The following is a 19,164-nucleotide window of genomic DNA, read 5'->3' on the forward strand; positions in this document are numbered from 1 at the left end:
CATTTTTGAATACTGTAATGTCATTTAAATAGGGTGGACACCCCATGTTAAAGATGGTGAGTTGTCTCTAATGTGCTTACTTTGAATTCATTGCCTTTAAATATGAGAAGGCAAGACTCTTTGAGGGGACTTGCAATGTAGCTTTTACATACGTGAATATTTAAAAATAATAATATGAAAATTCCTTTAAAATATCAGCTCGATTTTCTTATTTCTTATAGAGCAGGGCTGGAGAATTTCTGGCCCTCCGGGTGTTCCTAGACTACAATTCCCATCATCCCTGACCTTGCTGGCTGGGGATGATGGAAAGTGGAGCCCAATAACATTTGGAGAGCCACAGGCTTCCATCTCTATTAGGTTCTCCTTAGGTGAAGTAGTGAATCCACCAAATCTCAGCTTCAGTTCCCCATGCCCTCCCCAGTCTGCAGACCAACTTTATCAGCTTGTTGTGATGCAAGGATGCAAGCAAAGTGCTTAGAGCACTTGAAAGTGCTACATAAATGCTAATTATTACTATAACATTTTGAAACATAGCTAGGAAGTTATGCAGCTTAGGTGCCTTTACAGTTATTTATTTTCTTTTTTAAAAAATGTTGGGTGAAAAATTGTAGTTTTCTAGTTTGCTGCTATCCTCCTAACTTGAAGAGGATCAGCTTCAAATCAGTTATAAACCTGAAGGTAGGCACATATGACAACTGTCTGTTTTTCTTTTTAGGGTTCATGTAATCACAGGAGTTACTTTGTTGTATGTATCTTTTCAGAACGCAACAGGATTTCAGAATGAATCAGGTGAGTTTAAATGCAAGACTTTCTCAAAAATATAATTGCTCAGATGTTAGCATACATATCTACACTTACTTTCTTCTGGTAAAAATAGTAATCCCAACTGAAATCCAAAATGTAAGTCTTCATTATTGCAATGCCAAACGTCCTGCTCTCTCCTCCTCTCTCCCTCTTTCTGGCTGGGAAGTTGTGAAGTTCCATTATGTGAAAATTGATTTGTGTTCAGTTAACTAGATTGTAGAATAATTTCACTGGCCCCTTCTTCAAGAGCACTCTTCTCTAAGAAAGCTTTAGTTATTTTACATGAATAATACTTATATTTAAGCCATTTTTAGAAATCAGAAACTTGAGTTCACTCTTTGTCCCTCCTCCCTTCAATCTTAGCTCCATAATTAATATAATTTACGCCCCAAAAGAGAGAGATATTAAGCAAAGATCTTTGAGATGAGCTTATTAGTAAAAAGAGAGGGTGCCCTCGGTTCTTCATAGTCTGGCCCATCTCCCCTCCAGGTTGCACTTTGGAGAAAGGGAAAATTCCAGTTGTGTCTGCGCCCAAACTACAATCTTAATACCTATAGAGAATTTGGTGGCACTTTCCATTAGAGAGAGTTTTTGTCGCTGTTTCTATTTGCGTTGTATTTGTCATGTTGAATCTTTGTGATGTTCCTATCCTTCTCACTCTGCCAATGGCATTTTGTGAACTTCAATTAATAACAGCATCATTAGCATCAGCATCATTATTAAATAAAATCATTGGAGGCTATATGTTGCACCCTTTTTTTCCTGTGCCAGAGCATGCATCTACTTTAAAAGCAAAGCCAGGGTGACATAGGATCTGAAAAGCTATTACTTTCCCACTTCCTCTCCCATTCCGTTGCAGACAGATGCTGCTGCTGTATTGTTGTTGAAAAGGAACAAGCCTGGGTGATAGGGCACAGCTAAAATGTTGTCGCAGGATACTCAGTGTGGTAGGATTGCCACACAGGAATCCTCCTAGTAGCCATTCTGCTGTGATTTGGACTCTTTCTTCTCATATGTTGTCCCCACCCCAAGCCAGCTATGTACTCCACTAGTGGTGGTACTGGTGCAACAAAAGTTGGCAGAAGGACATTGGCAGACTTCACATGTGGATATTGACATTGGCCTACAGTCGGTGCAGTCTTTTTATACCTGTGTGACCTTGATTAAACATGTTTCCTTCTCCCCCTTTGAATTGAAATGGGGGGTTGACTATGATAGTGGACAGATGATGTGGATCTATTTATTTATGTGGATATTACTGGTGTATGTTTATAACCTTTCTCTCCTGCCCTTCCTCCAAGGAGAAAACAGCAATCCCCTGCGCGTTTTATCTTCATAGCAACTCTGCTTTGGAGCCAGTAGTGGCAGCTCCCACAAGGCAGAACTGATTTACAGGGAAGGCCATAGCTTTGCAGGTGAAAGGTCCCTGGTTCAATTCCCAGCATCTCCTAAGTAGGCATGAAAAGAACCTCTGCCTGAGATGGGGAACTGCTGCCAGTCAGTGTAGTGATAAAGGGAACTGCTGATTTTGTCAACCTGGTGCCCTCCAGATGTTTTGGACTACAATAAGTTCCAGCCAGCATGGCTGCTGATCTGGTCCAAAACAATGATATCCAACAGTAGTCATGGCAAAGGCTCTATTGGATTTGAAATTGTTTTTATATGTGCAATTGTTTTAACTGTTTTTATAATGTAAGTTGTTACTGTATTTTGAAATTGCTTTGAGATGCTTCATAGGAAGAGATTCATAAATGAAATCATCACCATCACCTGAGTTTTTGAAGACAATAATGAGCTAAACTGACCAATGGTGAGACTTCCAATGAAACTTTTTTTTAAGAAAAAGGGAGGCTACATCCGCCAGTAAGAGCACAAGCTGTAGAGGAGAACTATTAATAGAATTTTGGGGCCATAATTACCAACGTGAAGAGACGCGGGTGGCACTGTGCTCTAAACCACTGAGCCTAGGGCTTGCCGATCGGAAGGTCAGCGGTTCGAATCCCCGTGATGGTGTGAGCTCCCGTTGCTCAGTCCCAGCTCCTGCCCACCTAGCAGTTTGAAAGCATGTCAAAGTGCAAGTAGATAAATAGGTACCACTCCGGTGGGAAGGTAAATGGCGTTTCTGTGTGCTGCTCTGGTTTCGCCAGAAGCTGCTTAGTCATGCTGGCCACATGGCCCAGAAAAACTGTCTGTGGACAAATGTCAGCTCCCTTGGCCAGTACAGCAAGATGAGCGCCACAACCCCAGAGTCGTTTGCGACTGGACTTAACTGTCAGGGGTCCTTTACCTTTTTTTAAAATTATCAACATGATGCAAAAGTTGACATCTCTGCTTGAAGGTAAAATGTCAGCTGATTACTGGGGAAAGCATGTTAAGATGACATCTAATGACCTCACCATGTTAAAGTTTATTCCCCATGTAGGGTGGTTCTTTTTAGTTGAAAAAGTCTCCTTCGTGGTCACTACTTGCTATATTGAAAGCTAAGAGTTTGAATTTGAAGTTAACATGTTGTAAAGCAGTTGGAAGGGTGCAATGCCTCTCGAATGACTGGCCATGAATCTCACCTGAAAGGTCCTAGTCTGGTTATTTCAAATAAGCATGCAGCTCCTCACCCATGCAACTGTTGTATTTGTGTATAATACATACATACAACAACCCTTCTGTCAGCAAGCAAAAATCAAGGGGAGAGTTTTAAAAGTTGCAAAATACCAAACAATAAAAGCACTCACAAATTTCTCTTAGGTCATGGCCTTACCTAAGGTGGGTCACAAGAGCAACGCTACATCATAGAAACATATGTTAACAATTGATAAATGGGCCCGGGATGTTTGTTTGGGTTAAAGGTGGGTGCTGAGTCTGAAAAAGAAGACTGCTGAGCTCAGTGATTGTGCTGAAGTCCCCCAAGGTTGTTGTCTGGCTGTCAAAATGACATCAGATTTGATGCCAGGCAAACTTTCCTGGGGAGGGTGTTCTACTTGCATCAACAACTGAGAAGATTGTTCTTGAATTCAGAAGTTGGGGTCTTTGAATAACACATGTACCAATAGGGCAGGCTCATATGGCGGCAGTAGGATTTCAAAGGTTAGAACTAGCACTTAAAATTGGGTTCAGGGCCAGCAGCCCACATACTTGTTGAAGAAATGCCAAGATAGCTGAACTCTGCTAGTATAGAACACAGCTGCTAGGCTGATAACTAGTTTTCCTGAGCAGTCTTCAAAGGCAGGCCCACCTACTACATGTTTCAGCTGCACAATCTGGAGGCTTACCACGGCCAGGCTATCTTTGTCCAGGAGGTGTCACTGTTGGTGTGCCATTCGTAGCTGGAGGAAGCCACTTTGTGCCTCAGTGTAGTTAATGGTCAGGGGTGATGAGGGTTGCAGTTCATTGATCCCTGGCGAGCCAATGGTTACCGTTCTGTGCTCTAAGTAAATAAATATCTGCTTGCTGCAAACTTGACTAGCGGGTCTTTATTCACAGATTTATGTAGATATACCTACTTGTAGTAAAGGGCATCTTGTTTCATACCCCTAGTATTCAGAGAATAGTTCTGTGTTTCATATCCTCCTCTCTCCCACATGCCAGTATTACATAGATCTTTTCCAGGTGAGATAAATAATTAGAAAGAACTGTTGAAATTAAATAGGTCGGGTCTTGAGCACTGCTTGGGTGAGTGATCACTTGGAGTCATAATTCAGCTTCTCTGAACTCGAGCAAAAGCCACAAGTGTAACATGCATTTCTACTTAGCTGTTCTTTCTGTCAGTAAAACCTTTAGTCTCTTCTAAGAAGGAATCAACATTTTAAAATAGTTACGTTTTGTGCAGATTTTTGATTTGTGACTTGTGAACTCCATTAAAATTACCTGCTTTTGAGTACATCTCTGTGTGAAGGATAAGGAATGTGTTTGCCAGCCAGATGTTCTTAGACTCTGACCTCCATGAGCAGGGTTCGAAATTAGCAGGGCGCCAGGTGCATTTTGCGCCTAAAGATTCTCCATTTGCAAGCACCTCAACAAGTCTGGGTGCCATTTTTTGCACCTGGCTGACACTCAAGGATTACTGAAATGTATGTGCTTTGAAGCCTCAAAGTATATGTTAAGGATAGACAATATATTAAGGAGTTCAACAATTAAGAGTAGAGTGTTTTGAAAACTGATGTTTGGTACCAATATTTTGATTGTAAACACAAAATTAAACATGCATCAACAATTTCTGCTAAAAATGTGCTATTAACAATGTGCCACTTATGTGGATTGCATATTTATTCATGCTTATCAAAATAATAAAAAGTGTTGCCGACCCCCCCCCCCCAGCCCAAGTGGCAACTAGACATTCTGTTTTGGTGCCCACAACCCAGGTCCCAGAAGCCATTTGGCTCCTAGCTTTTCTACCCCAGTTTCTAACACTGTCCATGAGCCTTAGCTAGCATAACTGATGGCCAGGGATGATGAAAGTTTTAGTCCAGGCACATCTGGAGAGCCCCAGGTTGCCTGCCTCTGCTCTTTGGCTCCACTGAACCCACATTTTGTAAACTGAATGCAGGCTGCTGCTGAGAATGATTCTGGCAGATTTTTTTTTTAAAAAAAATAAATCTTCATGCTTATCCAAATGAGCAGGGTCCCACAAATACTGGATTACAACCAGCCTATCTTTGTGCTTTGTGGAGGAAACATTTCAAGGTGTGATGAAAAAGATCCAAACTTTGCTGCTTAGAACAGTCTTAAGATGGAGAGCAGGAGGGGCCAATGCACACTTATAGTGCAATCCTTGCATATTTACTCAGATGGGTTCCTCTGTGTACCAGAAGGGCTTATACCTTGATGAACGTACAAAGGATTGAAATCCAGTTATGTTAGACTGAGCTAAGAGCAAGCATGTTTCAAGCAGTACCATAGGTTACTGGGACAGAGAAAGATGGATGTCCTTGCCTTGAAAATTAAACACCCAGTGGTAATTTAGATCTGCCTCTACCACTGCTCAGAACACAGGGGACTCTTTGTAGGGTAGAGGATGGGGTGAGGAACAATTATTTTGCTTTACTTTGCTTCATAAGCAAAGTTCCAGAATGAAGAATGTTGATGAGTTGAAGACATTGGGACTGATAGAATTGCTGGAGCCCTGGTACGACTCCCGATGACCCCTTCCAATAACATCCTCATTGTTCTGTTCTATACAGTCATACCTTGGGTTACAGACGCTTCAGGTTGCGCGTTTTCGGGTTACGGATGCGCCGAAACCCGGAAGTACCAGAATTGGTTACTTCTGGGTTTCGGCACATGCGCAGAAGCACTAAATTGTGTTTTGGGCATGCGCAGAAATGGCGAATCGCAACCCGTGCATGCGCAGACACAGCACTGCAGGTTGCGAATGTGCCTCCTGCACGGATCACGTTTGAAACCCAAGCATCCACTGTATTAGCTACTGCCACAGAAGAGTCATCAGGACCTCTTGTAGGCATAACAGTAGTGTTGCCACAATGCCAAGAGCTGTCATTCTCCTCTTGGAGAGGGAGAATACCTTCATGGCAGAGCATGTGTTTTGCATGCAGAAGGTCCCGGGTTCAATGTCTGTCATCTTCAGTCTAAAGGATCAGGTAGCAGGTGATGGGGAAGACTTTCTACCTGAGACCCTGGGGAGATACAGCCAGTCACCGTAGAAAGCACTGCACTGGGTATAAGGCAGGTTTCCATGTTCTGTTGCCCACAGGGGGAAGCTGTTTAGTATCTGAAGTATTAGTTGTTAAACTTACAGCATACTTGGTCTTTCTTTCTTTCTTTCTTTCTTTCATTCTTTCATTCATTCATCTCTGTATTTTATAGCTATTTCTTGCTTACTGAAGTGAATTTCACCACTAGCTCTGATATACACCATGCTTGGAAGTGATATTAAGAGACAAACTGATATTTACAGCTTAATCCTGGCCAAGCAACACTGAAGCAAATGGGTTTTACATATACAGTCTTCCACAGTAAAGCTTGATCTGTTATTTATAAGTATTAATATGATTTTATTAACCACAGTGAAGCTTGTTTTACTTAAACTATGAAGCCCCGGGTTCAGGCATTCCACCTCTCCTTTTCCATCACTTCTCTGAGTTAGATAATTTCACTTCTGGACTAGATGAACCACAGCTGCTTATGTGCAAGCCCAAGAAACTGCTTAATCTTATTTGTGGTTTGTCTGAAACAAGCCTGCTTCAAACAGTTTTATTTAATCAAACCATAGTTAGTATTAAGTGCAGTTTAGGGTTCAGATGTTACGCTCTTCTGTGTTTAAATGGAATGAATTCTCATTTCTCACAACCGTATTGGAAGACTTTGAGGAGAGTACATAATCCTCAGGCTTATTGAAGCTAGCTTTCATCACACCAAACTATTGTTTATTGCAGGGTTCACCAGGCTTTTGGGGCTCATCAGGAATATTGAGAATGTTGTGAGCACCAGTCCCAAAATGACCGTCAAGGGGGCATGGCCTATCACAAAGTAGCTGCCATGGGGACATGTCTTAACACAAAATAGATATTTTCTGAGATATTTTATGGATGCGCATACTGTGATATTCACACACAGCCTATATCTTTGCTTTATTTTACTCTGCTTTGGTCTGTTGCTTCTGTAATGACTAGAGTAGAAGCGGAGTGAAGCATATATCTTTGACTGAAAGGAAGGTAGCTATATTTGCTATTAAAATAAGTGCTCCAAAAGTGATTTCCTTCACATACCTGTGCCTAGCCTTGTAATCCCTTTTGAATAGCAGTGCTTCAGAGGAATAAGAAAAAGAATTATTCATTGGCAGTGACGCTGATCTTTAGATATACATGCTGGGTGCACAGATAATATCTGCTTAATTTGGTTGGGGCATATCAGTACACAATTGGCTTCCAAAGTCAAGAGTCATCCCACAATACTTGGGGGCAATGGGGGAAGAATATATTCAAGTACAGGTAGAGATGCTTAGGCCAGGTGTCTGTAGTAGGTGAGGAGCATGGTTTTGAGGAAAAGTTGTGAATAAAGCCCAGATGTAGACCATCGTAACCTACTTTGCAGACTCCTTGTAAGGAATGGCAACAAGAGCTATACAACAAGCAGACCATATTGGAGACATCCCACCCTCCTTGTTTGTTCTTGCATATTGTGTGTCTGAAAATGAAAGCTGCATTTCTGTTTAGTATGTCTAGTAGCTAGCGATAGCCCTACCCTCTCTAAGTTTAAAAGGTCACGTATCCTGCTGGCCATCACAGCATCTGGTGGATCACTGAGTAGATTATGCATTGGATGAAGGATTTGCAGTGTTTCTCTTGATGTCATCATTTTCAAATGTGCTTGGTAAACTAGTGTTTATGTGAAGTAGAAATGCCAGCTATTGCAACACAGCTTTGTTTATGGATTCTTGTGTTGTGCTGCCAATTGTAACACAGGTGGGTTGTCAGATTCTGCCATGTGTTTACCGTTGGGCTGTCCCCTTCCTATTTTTGTTTTGTTTTGTTTTCTTCATAGAACTCAACGGAGCCTTCAGTATCAGTTGAGACTTTGGCCGATGTACCTGAGCACGTGCTTAAAGGACTTCCTGAGGAAGTGAGACTTCTCCCATCTGCTGTTGACAAGACACGGCTTGGTAAGTAAATCTATAAACAAGCTGCGGGCAGAGAGGCTGCTTGCACTGAAGAATGTTTAACCTGGGGAGTGTGGGGTGGAATCCTTCTCACGATTTGCTACAACAGGGTGACTACATGATGCACCCTCAGCCCATGGTTTGAAATGTGGTATCCAATTGTCTCCTGCACTCTAAAGTCAACAGCACTACCTGGTATGAGGTGAACTTAGATCAGCAGCACTACTGGCAAATGGCAGCCCAAAGCTGAATGTTTTGTTTTGAGGTTTGGACAAAGACTTTCCAAGTTATTAACCCCAGTTGGTATACGGACATTACTCACACCTCTAAAACCCTGATACTTATCCTTGGCAACCAAACAGTTTGCAGTCCTTGGGGTGGCAAGCTGAAATGTAGAAGAGGCATCCCTAAATGAGTAGACTTTACACATATTGCTATCATTGAAATTGCCCCCATGGATACATTATCAAGCTGCCCTCAAAGAGATACATCTGGGTCCCGTGAGAGAAGGTTTTGTCTCTTAAGGTCATCCAGGAAACGTGGGTGTATTCAGGAATGTTTCCCAGGGATGGAGGAGATGTAAAGTAGTACACCAAAAGGTGGGACAGGCTGGTTTCTTCCCCCCACCCCCAAAAAGAAGAAGCGTGCCTGTCCATTTTGCCTTATATCTCAGGTTCTACCAACTTTTCATTTCGAAGTGAATGCTGGAGATGACCCCTTCAGAACCTTGATCCAGGTCCCTTCTCCCAGCAGATTGTATCCATTTTTACTGCCCCCCTCCCAGTTCCCAATCCCAGATTATGTAGCCATCAGCATCCTGGCATTTTACTGCTTTTTCTGTGTTTTGCTGTTAGTTGCATGCCATTTTGTGATATGCTTGTTTCCCCTCCCCTCTTTTTGGCTTCTCTGCTGTTCCCCCCTTTATTTAGCCAGGCAAAGTTACAGTGTATTTATGGAATCGCTTTGTTGTCGCTACGCAGTGTTGCAAGGTTTTGAAGTATGCAATACTACCAAAGAGTCTGATTGTGGTTTCTCATTTGATCTTCAGGTGTCTGGGCAACAAAGCCAATTTTCAGAGGCAGAAAGTTTGGCCCGTTTGCTGGTGACAAGAAGAAACGATCTCAGGTTAAAAGCAATGTGTACATGTGGGAGGTAAGCAGTGACTGATGAGCAATTCCTTTTTTATATATAATGATTTGAAAGTTCTATAATCCTTTTTAAAAAGTAGCTCATGGTGGCTAATGGCATCACTATCAAACAATAAAGCATATAAAATAAGATATCAAACAATAAGTATATAAACTATAGATAGTTTTTCTCTTGGTTTTAAGGATCACCAAAGGCAAATCAGAAATGTAATTAAAATTAAAATGTAGCTTAACTCTCTTGCTATGGTAGCTGGCATTGTTAGACCAAGCCATGGTTTGTTTGCTTTTTAGTTTCTGAGAAGTAGGGGTAAGAGACTACTAAGAGGGATGCAATAAATGCTTATAAAATCATGACTGATGTATAGAGCAAGTGTGAAAAATCTCAATCCTGCCTGGGGGCCAAGTGTAACCCTTGGGCTTCCCTGTTTGCCCCCGGAAGACTCCTCAGGCCATTCCTTGCTGGTCCTGCTGAAATGTGCCCTTGAGCTGTAATAATGCCTCTTGTTTGCAGGCAAGGAAGGCAAAGAATCTCTTGTAAATTTTCAATAAATATTGTGCAGAACGGTGTCTGCAAAAGTTGTCCTTCTTGCTTATTCACTGTGCATCCAGCCGTAATCTAATGCAGATGCAGTAGTTAAGATAGATTCCAAAGTCAATGATCTTGTTGCTGCACATCCCTTTCTCCTCCACCACCACCAGTGAGTAGCAAAAATAGGCCTAAAGCCCAGACTTCCCACTTCAGAGAGCAACTTCCTGTCAGCACTGCCATGTGAGTAGGTAGTCTTCAGTCTTCCAAGGTGCTCCATATGGACCCAGTCATATAAAACACCCACATTTTAAAACTGAGACAATGGGCGCATGCTCTCGTGATTAATGAGTACTTTTGTTTCTTTCCTCCTCTCTGTCTCCATGCACACATATGTTCAACCTCACAAGGTCTATTACCCAAACTTGGGATGGATGTGTGTTGATGCCACAGATCCAGAGAAGGGGAACTGGCTGCGCTATGTGAACTGGGCTCGCTCAGGAAAGGAGCAGAACCTATTCCCTTTGGAGATCAACAGAACCATCTACTACAAAACTTTAAAGGTAGCAGTGCCTCTGCTTATATCAGTTGCCTTTGTACAAATTTCAATACCCTGTCTTCCCATTGCTGCTGTGCAAAAGTGCAACCTGCTACTACAGGAGATGCAACATAGCTTCGTGGCGGAGTACCCGAGTGGCAGCCAGAAGCCCTCAAGTTCATTTCGTGGCATCTTCCACTTTAAAAGTTCTCTGGTAAAAAGCATAGCCTTAGCTCTTTGGGGTGGAGCTGTGCTAGGCTAGATGGGCCAGAAAAGTATGACTTTTTAAAAAGCTGTTCAGCTCTTTCTCAGGGACTTTGGGAGTCTCCCATACATCTCTTTGCAAGAGACTGTAGTTCAGTGGTAAGATTGCTTGTTTTGCATAGATTTTTTTTAAAGTTGTGGTCCATCCTTATTGTTTCAAATGCATTTGAAAGGGTGGGGTATAGGTTTTCCAAATAAACTGAAGAAGGGCCACGTTAGAAATAGATTGGTGACCACAGTTAAATGGTCCATTTGAGGGATATGTGCAATTGCAGTACATTGCGTCTGATATTTTATGACATAGGGCTGTATCCAGTGGTTAGTCCTACTCAGATTAAACCCATTGAAATTAATGGGCACGAGTAACTTAGATCTATTGGTTTCAGTGGGTCTGTTCTTAGTGGGATACAGCCCATAAATCCCTAGTTGGCTGCTTGACCCATCGTTTTGCTTCGTGACATGCAGTCCTTGAGCCTTCTGGAGGGATCCCTAATATTGATGTCAAATAGTCCTTCTTTCTACTGCCAGCATCTCCACTCTCCTGTAAGTAAGGGGGGGGGGGAGAGACCCTGTGGCCTTTTCTGACACTTCTCTGACATGCTAGCCGTCTTGAAGGCATGCTTTTCCCCCTTTAATGAAGTGTTGCTTCAATAAAATAGCTGTGTATTCTTGTTTCCTCTTCCACTCCTCGTTCCTTTAGGTGCCCTATATTTTCTTCTGGTTTGTAAGTCATAAGCCAAGAATTGTCTCTTTTAAAAAATAATAATGGTATAGTTCCTAGCAAAAAAGTAAAGGACCCCTGGACAGTTAAATTCAGTCAAACCTGACTATGGGGTGCGGCGCTTATCTCACTTCAAGCCAAGGGATCTGGCATTGGTCCACAGACAGCTTTCCAGGTCATGCGGCCAGCATGACTAAACCTCTTCTGGCTCAACGAGACACCCTGACAAGTGCCTTGGTTATGTTCCGTTGGTCACAGGTCATTTGCCAGAAAACCTTTTCTCCATTGTTTCCAATAAACATTACTGTACGTTTGACACTTGGCCATGAAACATTTGCTCTTTATTCATATTGCTGTTGATGCGGGGTGGGGGTGGAATTGATGCATGCTTTTCGAGACAACACTTATCCAAGTTACAGATAAATTCTTGAGGTTGCAAAACTGTTACAGCGATCATAGCTTTTTAAGGTGCATTAACAAGAAAACATTGTTACAAGAAAACAACCAGTGACATCCTTCTTGGTTATTTTTGTAATCACGTTCAGAAACAAACAGTTTAATGTTAATAATATTAGCCAAAACACCAGATATTATGAGAAGATGGTTACAAATGTTGCATTGGTGACTACAGAATTACCTGATACTGTTTCTTCTTCTGTGTTGTTTTATTTGGCTCATTTTGCTGTTGATATTTTGTGATGCTGGTGTTTAATGTTGCTGTTTATCATAGTTGACCTTTAAAAATATTATAAGGTACCTTGGATATTTTTAATTCTATGTCACTGCACACTTGTGTAGATAATAGCATTACTTGTAGAGTGCGTTTTCCTTTCTTGGTCAGTTCTAAATTTATACTAAGCTTCTGCTATAGTCAAAATCTGAACAAAACTTACCTATGTGTATCAAATTGTAGACTTCTGTGATCTAATCAAATTGTTAATCAATGATAATTAGCCAAACCCATTTTAATGCTAATATGTTTTCCCCAGTAGAGTTGTACATCTTCAGCCTTTTATATTTTGCTATCTTGCCTATTTAATTAGAATGAGGTTTTTATAATCCTTGAATATGTCACTTCATCACAATTTCAGAGCACCTAGATCCAGGAATTATTAGGAAGCTGTAACAAAATTAAATTATTTCTACTACCTGTTTATTCTTGTAGGGGAGGAGACTTATGGCAATCAGCCTTTTGAGTGTCAGCTGTCAGTTTTTTCAACAGACATGTAATTTGAGATTCTTTATATAGGTGGAAAGCCACCGCTAACTTTCCAAGGAAGCAGTGCCAGGAACAACATGATATCACCTGCTGAATACCATTGAGAGCACCTGGTAGCATGGCTCTGTTAATTGTGCTAAAAATCTGATATTTTTTTTAAAAAAATGGGTGAACCTCTTTGAGAATCATAACGGTTGAAAAGTGTTCTGAAAATATGGTAAAATTCTTAGTTTTTTTTTAGAATTGTGTTTTGATCCAATAAAAGGATTAGTTTTGATCCAATATAAGATGAGCCCTGCTGGATTAGACCAAAGATCCGTGTAGTCCAGCCTCCTGTTCTCACAGTGGCCCACCAGATGCCTGTGGGAAACCCACAAGCAGGACACAAGCACAAGAGTTTTCTCCCTGTGATTTCCAGCAACTGGTATCCTTCTCCCTCTTTTTCTCCCTGCATATGCATGAATTCCCCCTGGATCGCTTTTACAAAACCGGTGTTAGATTGGCTACATTCTAGTCCACAGGTATGGATATTGATCTAAGGGACAAGTTGCATATTTTTTCCAGAAGTTCAGCAACTTTACATTTGAGTGTTTTGAAAACTCTCTGGTGGATGCTGCCTTGGGCCCAGTGATTCATCTTGCACTTAGGCTGTAATCCTATGTGTGCGTTCTCAGGATTAAGACCCAATGAAGACAATGTGATTTACATCTTAGTAAACATGCTTAGCATTGCACTGTTTAAAGTATTTTCGCTACCTTTTTACAGCTGTATTGTTGCAAAAAGACATACAGACAAAGGTATAATGGAAAAAATAATTGCATCAGAACAACTGTGTGCAAATTCATATGAGAAGCTCCTCTGGACTAGCTGTTCATGCTATCGGTTAAAAGCAGCCTTGACTTCTATTACAGTATCTATGGAGGATGGGGAGCATTAGAATATGTCAGCATAACCCAGAATGTTTGTGTACGTGCCTGGTCATGAACTTACTCAGGAGACTTTGGGCGATGTTAACGATAAAGAACTGTATGATAGTGAATGTAAAACAGTTGATACTCTTATCAGGTCTGAGTGTTTTCTGTCCTGCAGTTCTCTTACATAAGCTAAAACTGGTGGGGAGAGTATCGTTTCATTCTTGCCCTGCTTGTGGTTTTCTGATGGGCATCTTGTTGGTCACTGAGAACAGGAAGCTGGAGTAAATGGGCACCCTTCAGTCTGAACCAGCAGGACTCTCACTATGTTTGTAAAAGTATGTATTCCCTGTTGCATAGTCTCCTGCACAAGGTTTCAGAGTGGGGGCTGCTGAAATCAGTGCTCAAGTTTTTAAAATATATTTAAAAAGTCACAGAGCTTTCAGCTTTTATATATGATGGGTTGTGCCAACTAGGTTTTCCTCAGAGGAAAAAGGGTAAAGATACCCCTGCCCGTACGGGCCAGTCTTGACAGACTCTAGGGTTGTGCGCTCATCTCACTCTATAGGCCAGGAGCCAGCGCTGTCCGCAGAGACTTCCGGGTCACGTGGCCAGCGTGACAAGCTGCATCTGGCGAGCCAGCGCAGCACACGGAACGCCGTTTACCTTCCCGCTGGTAAGCGGTCCCTATTTATCTACTTGCACCCGGGGGTGCTTTCGAACTGCTAGGTTGGCAGGCGCTGGGACCAAACGACGGGAGTGCACCCCGCCGCGGGGATTCGAACCGCCGACCATGTGATCGGCAAGTCCTAGGCTCTGTGGTTTTACCCACAGCGCCACCCGCGTCCCTCAGAGTAGATGCATTGAAATCAGTGGCCACTACCATTCATTTCATTGAATCTACTCTGAGTAGTACTAGCATCCAATACAACCCAATATATACAACCTCGGGTTACAGACGCGTCAGGTTACAGATGCTTCAGGTTACAGACTCCGCTAATCCAGAAATAGTACCGGGTTAAGAACTTTGCTTCAGGATGAGAACAGAAATCGTGCGGCGGCAGCGGGAGGCCCCATTAGCTAAAGTGGTACCTCAGGTTAAGAACAGTTTCAGGTTAAGAACTTAATTCGTTCTGGAGGTACCACTGTACAGGGTAAGGAATCAGAGGTAAATGTACTTTGGTATTCCATCACATCATGACTGGCTGGAAAAGGTTCGTGTATCTGTAGGAGGGAAATTACAATGTGTTCACTTATATGTTAAGAGGCGCTTTAGTAAGAGCTTTTCTACACTTTCATGAGGTTGGGCTGAGTGATCTTTTGTAGTCCCTTGCATTCTTTGATTCTGAAATCTACTTTTATATCCCCACCTGAATGTTTATTAAAAGGCTGGTGGATATAAATAAAAATGCATGTTATTATCAGTGTATACTGATATTGTCAGTACAGTCAGTTAACAGGTCTCAAAAGCGAAGACAGACAAGGTGGGCAGTAAAACTGATTCGGCAGTCTTCATTTGCTTTAGTGCAAGGAACTGTAGTCTCAAGGTTCTGGAGGGCACCAAGTTGTTAAAGGTTGATTTAGGTCTGGTAAGCTAGATACACAAATGTTCTGACAGCTACCTCCAATTGCAGGCAGGGGGGTGGGGAACCTTGGGCTTCAAGGCCTACTTGCTTGGTGACCTTGGACCTGTTACTATCTCTCAGCCTAATTTACTGCAAATAATTGTTGTGAGGCTAATCCAAGCAGGGGGGGAAATCCAAATAAAGGCCTTGCAAAACAGTTTTTATACCCCTCTGTAAAAGCTGGTCTTTGTGATGTGTGTGTGTGTGTGTGTGTGTGTGTATTTTCTGCCCTGCCAGTAGCATGAGAGAGAGAGAGAGCCTCATTACTTTGCATTCTTTGGCGTTTGGCCTGCTGGGTTGATCAATTTTACTGAGCTGACCCAGTGTTTAATTGTATACTTTTATCTGCTGGGCTTTTTCCTGTACTGTATATTTTGATCTTATTCTATTGCTGTGGCAGGGAGGGTGCTGTTGTAGAAGGGAAATAAATATCTCTAATACATGAATGAAGTCTTAAGATGTTGGGGGGGGGGGTGGACTTGATGTGTAAAAAGATGCCAAGGTCATAGCTAATTGTTGGGACTCTTGTTGATGAATCCACCTGAAATTTAAGATCAAAGTCAGAGGGAGGGATGAACTGGGGAGAGGGACATTTTAGTGGTGGTGTCCCATTAGAGGAACATCCTTTCCCCAATAGATGAGGGGGCTTTTTCTGTTTCTTAAGAGAAGACCATTCTGTTGCTGAAGTTTTTAGAATCGTCATCATATTTGTTTTAAATCCTTTCTATGTGTGTTGATCATTACGCTTGAGCTGCTTGCTTGTAACAGCAGAAAATATGGGAGGTCAGACACGAACATCCTAGAGATGTTTAAATTAAAATGTGAAAGATTCTGTTTCCTTTCAAATGCATTGTTCATTTTTCCTCCTTGCCTTTTTGAGAAGAACCTGTTGAAATGAGCGATGCCATTTGGAGAGGTGTGGGTTTTCTTGTGCTTTTTTTTTTTTTTTTTTGCTTGCTTGCTTCTCTCCCAATCTGCCATAAAGCAAGCTGGAGTTTCAGTGCAATGTGCAAGTCATGCTAATGCGCTGGATAAATGCAATCCTCCTTCCAGCAGAGGGGTGTGGTGCAACTGGCTCGCTCTTTCTTTCTCTCTTTCTCTCTCTCTCTCTCTCCTCTCTTCTGTTCCTTCCCTTGTGACGCTGCGCTTGCACAAGCCACCAAGGGTTAAAGAGTCCTTCCTGTTTGGCCAGGCAGGCAGTTAGGAAATCTGTTCTTAGTGCAGAGTACAGCTGTTTGTGATCGCACAGCAAGCTCCACGCCCTCTGGCCCTGAGCCTGCTTCTCTCTCTGTCTCTCTCTCTCTCTCCCCCCCCCCTTCTTCTTTTTTTTATTAACAACCTTCCTCTTGATTGGTGTCCTGCTTGTCTCTTCTTATTCCTCCAGCCAATTGAGCCAGGCGAGGAGCTCCTGGTGTGGTACAATGGGGAAGACAACCCAGAGATAGCAGCTGCTATCGAAGAGGAGAGAGCCAGCAATCGCAGCAAGAGGAACTCTCCGAAAACCAAGAAAGGTAAGAAGTTTCGCCTCCCTCTCTCTCCCATCTCTCCCGTTCTCGGTGTGAAGGAAAAATCCAAGGTGGGGTGCGTGGCATGGAGTGGCATGAAAAAAGGCAAACTTTTTTTCTTCTTCTCTTCCTTCCTTACCCCCCCCTCCCCCAGTTCCTGCTTGTAGGATTAAGAAACGCTCCTAATACTTTCTCACTGAAGGGAGTGTCATACCAGCAAGTATGTCTGTGTGACCTTCCCCCCGCCCCCAGCTCTGGTGCTTGCCTCCTCAATTTAAACAGCTTCCAGTTAAAGTTGTGTGTATATATATATATTTTCTGCCGTTTACCCCCCTTTCATTCGATCAAAGAGTAGAACGGTCACATCAATTTCCTTGGGGGGGGGGGATTTGACAGTTCTTTCTCCGCTGTGTCGGTCCTTTTCAAACCAGAAGTTAGTTAAAACTTGAAGGAGAAAAATAACCTGCTGGCAAGTTGAGTTTTTAAGGTTTCCATGTTTTTGCTTTATCAGACGTGTTGGGAGAACGATGTGGTTCTCTTTTTTTAACACCGTGGAAGTATTTTTAGTTGCCTTTGTTGTTTATTGCACTTTGTGCCAGCAGATGGATTCTGAAAATGATTTCAAAAGATTTAAAAAGCACTGCATTTTTTAAAAATATTTTAAGTATGAAAACATTTTATATTGCCTCCCGATAGTGTTAACTGTCATGAGTTTAGGTAGCAAATGACTTTTTGGTGCATGGAGAATGCCAAGTATTGAATTCAGACAGGTTGCATTTAGGGTTTTATTTCAGAGTGGTGTTGAAATTTGGGTGATGACTCATCAAGACACAGCATTTGCATTTATTCCTTCATTATGCCTTTACTGTTTGCAGCACTGCACTAAAGAAAACTAGGCCTGTAGTTTGTGTTTTTTAATTCTAAATTTCTTATTGCGGGCGGGGCTGCTTTTGAAATTAATGGGAAGGAAAAGATCAGTTTATATTCAGAGAGGTTAACGAAAAACAAGACCTCCATGTGTACATATTAAAGACATGTTTCAATTTGTAATGAATCAAACAAGTTATTATGATTGAAATAATAACAAGACAGGTGAGAAGGAAGAAACTCATTTGTTTCTGGGATTGTAAGCAAATAAAATATTTCAGCATCATTGTGAATGAAAAATACATTGTTGTTTTTTAAAAAAATAAATAAATTAAATGTGGTTTTAGATAGTGGCTAAAATATAGGTATTCCTATTGTACTGCCGAACTTCTGTGATAAGATGTAGGTGCCTTTGAGTTATAACTTCTGCACATTTCTGACAATGATGGAAGAAACAGAATATTTCTTAATATACTGTCCAGAGTAATTGGGGTTGTATTAAATTAACTTTAACTTAGAGTAGTCCTATTGAAAATAATGAACCTAAGATAGTCATGTCCATTAGCTTAAGAGGGTATGACTCTGAGGAGGACTAACATAATGTTTTGTTTTGTTTTGTTTTACTCCAGAAAATGTGCTTCTAGGCTTTATATATGTATCCAGTCCTAACAAGAAAGCTGCTGCTCTTTTTAATATTAGTAGTAATTAGTATTAGTAGTACAGTGGTACCTCGGGTTACATACGCTTCAGGTTACATGTGCTTCAGGTTACAGATTCTGCTAACCCAGAAATAGTACCTCGGGTTAAGAACTTTGCTTCAGGATGAGAACAGGAATCGGGCTCCTGTGGTGCGGCGGCAGCAGGAGGCCCCATTAGCTAAAGTGGTGCTTCAGGTTAAGAACAGTTTCAGGTTAAGAATGGACCTCCGAAACGAATTAAGTACTTAACCCGAGGTACCACTGTATTAGTAGTGGATCCACATTCCAGGAGCGATAATGTTACAGAGTGAGTTGGTGCCTTTATTTACTTCACACTAGTTTGTGGGGAAGGGCAGGGTGAAGCCAGCCCACTTGGCCATTGAATCATTGAAGGATCAAGGACAGACAGTCCATATGGTCCCCTCCAGATGTTCTGGACTCCAGCTCCCATCGTCCCTTGTCATTAGCCATGTTGTCCAGGTCTGATAGGAGTTGGAGTCTACAATATCCTCAGTCTAAGAACAAAAATGGAGGATGTCATCTTATGTTCACTAACTTGGAAACAATCCCATTGGTCAGGTGAGCAAATCACATGCTGGGAATGGCACCGGCCTTATTAATTGTGAAGTTGCTTGAGCTAATCCAAAGGAAACAACATAAGAAAAGCCCTGCTTAGATCAGGCAAGAGGTCCAGCATTGTTTGTTTATTGTTGTTTCATGTTTATTGTA

At 41.9% G+C, this 19,164-nt stretch overlaps 1 protein-coding gene across 1 annotated transcript in view; it reads left to right on the forward strand.

The window, feature by feature from the left end:
- Positions 1-19,164, forward strand: part of PRDM2 (PR/SET domain 2) — a 48,484-nt gene that overhangs the window by 5,621 nt on the left and 23,699 nt on the right. Inside the window, exons 2-6 of the mRNA XM_083452039.1 lie at positions 716-789; positions 8,299-8,416; positions 9,462-9,565; positions 10,498-10,650; positions 16,750-16,876. Of these exons, the coding sequence (XP_083308165.1) occupies positions 748-789; positions 8,299-8,416; positions 9,462-9,565; positions 10,498-10,650; positions 16,750-16,876 (544 nt within the window). The 5' untranslated portion in view covers positions 716-747. The remainder of the gene's footprint in view (positions 1-715; positions 790-8,298; positions 8,417-9,461; positions 9,566-10,497; positions 10,651-16,749; positions 16,877-19,164) is intronic.

This window comes from Podarcis tiliguerta (assembly GCF_965153285.1).
Source record: "Podarcis tiliguerta genome assembly, chromosome: 8".
In the NCBI taxonomy this organism is placed as follows: domain Eukaryota; kingdom Metazoa; phylum Chordata; class Lepidosauria; order Squamata; family Lacertidae; genus Podarcis; species Podarcis tiliguerta.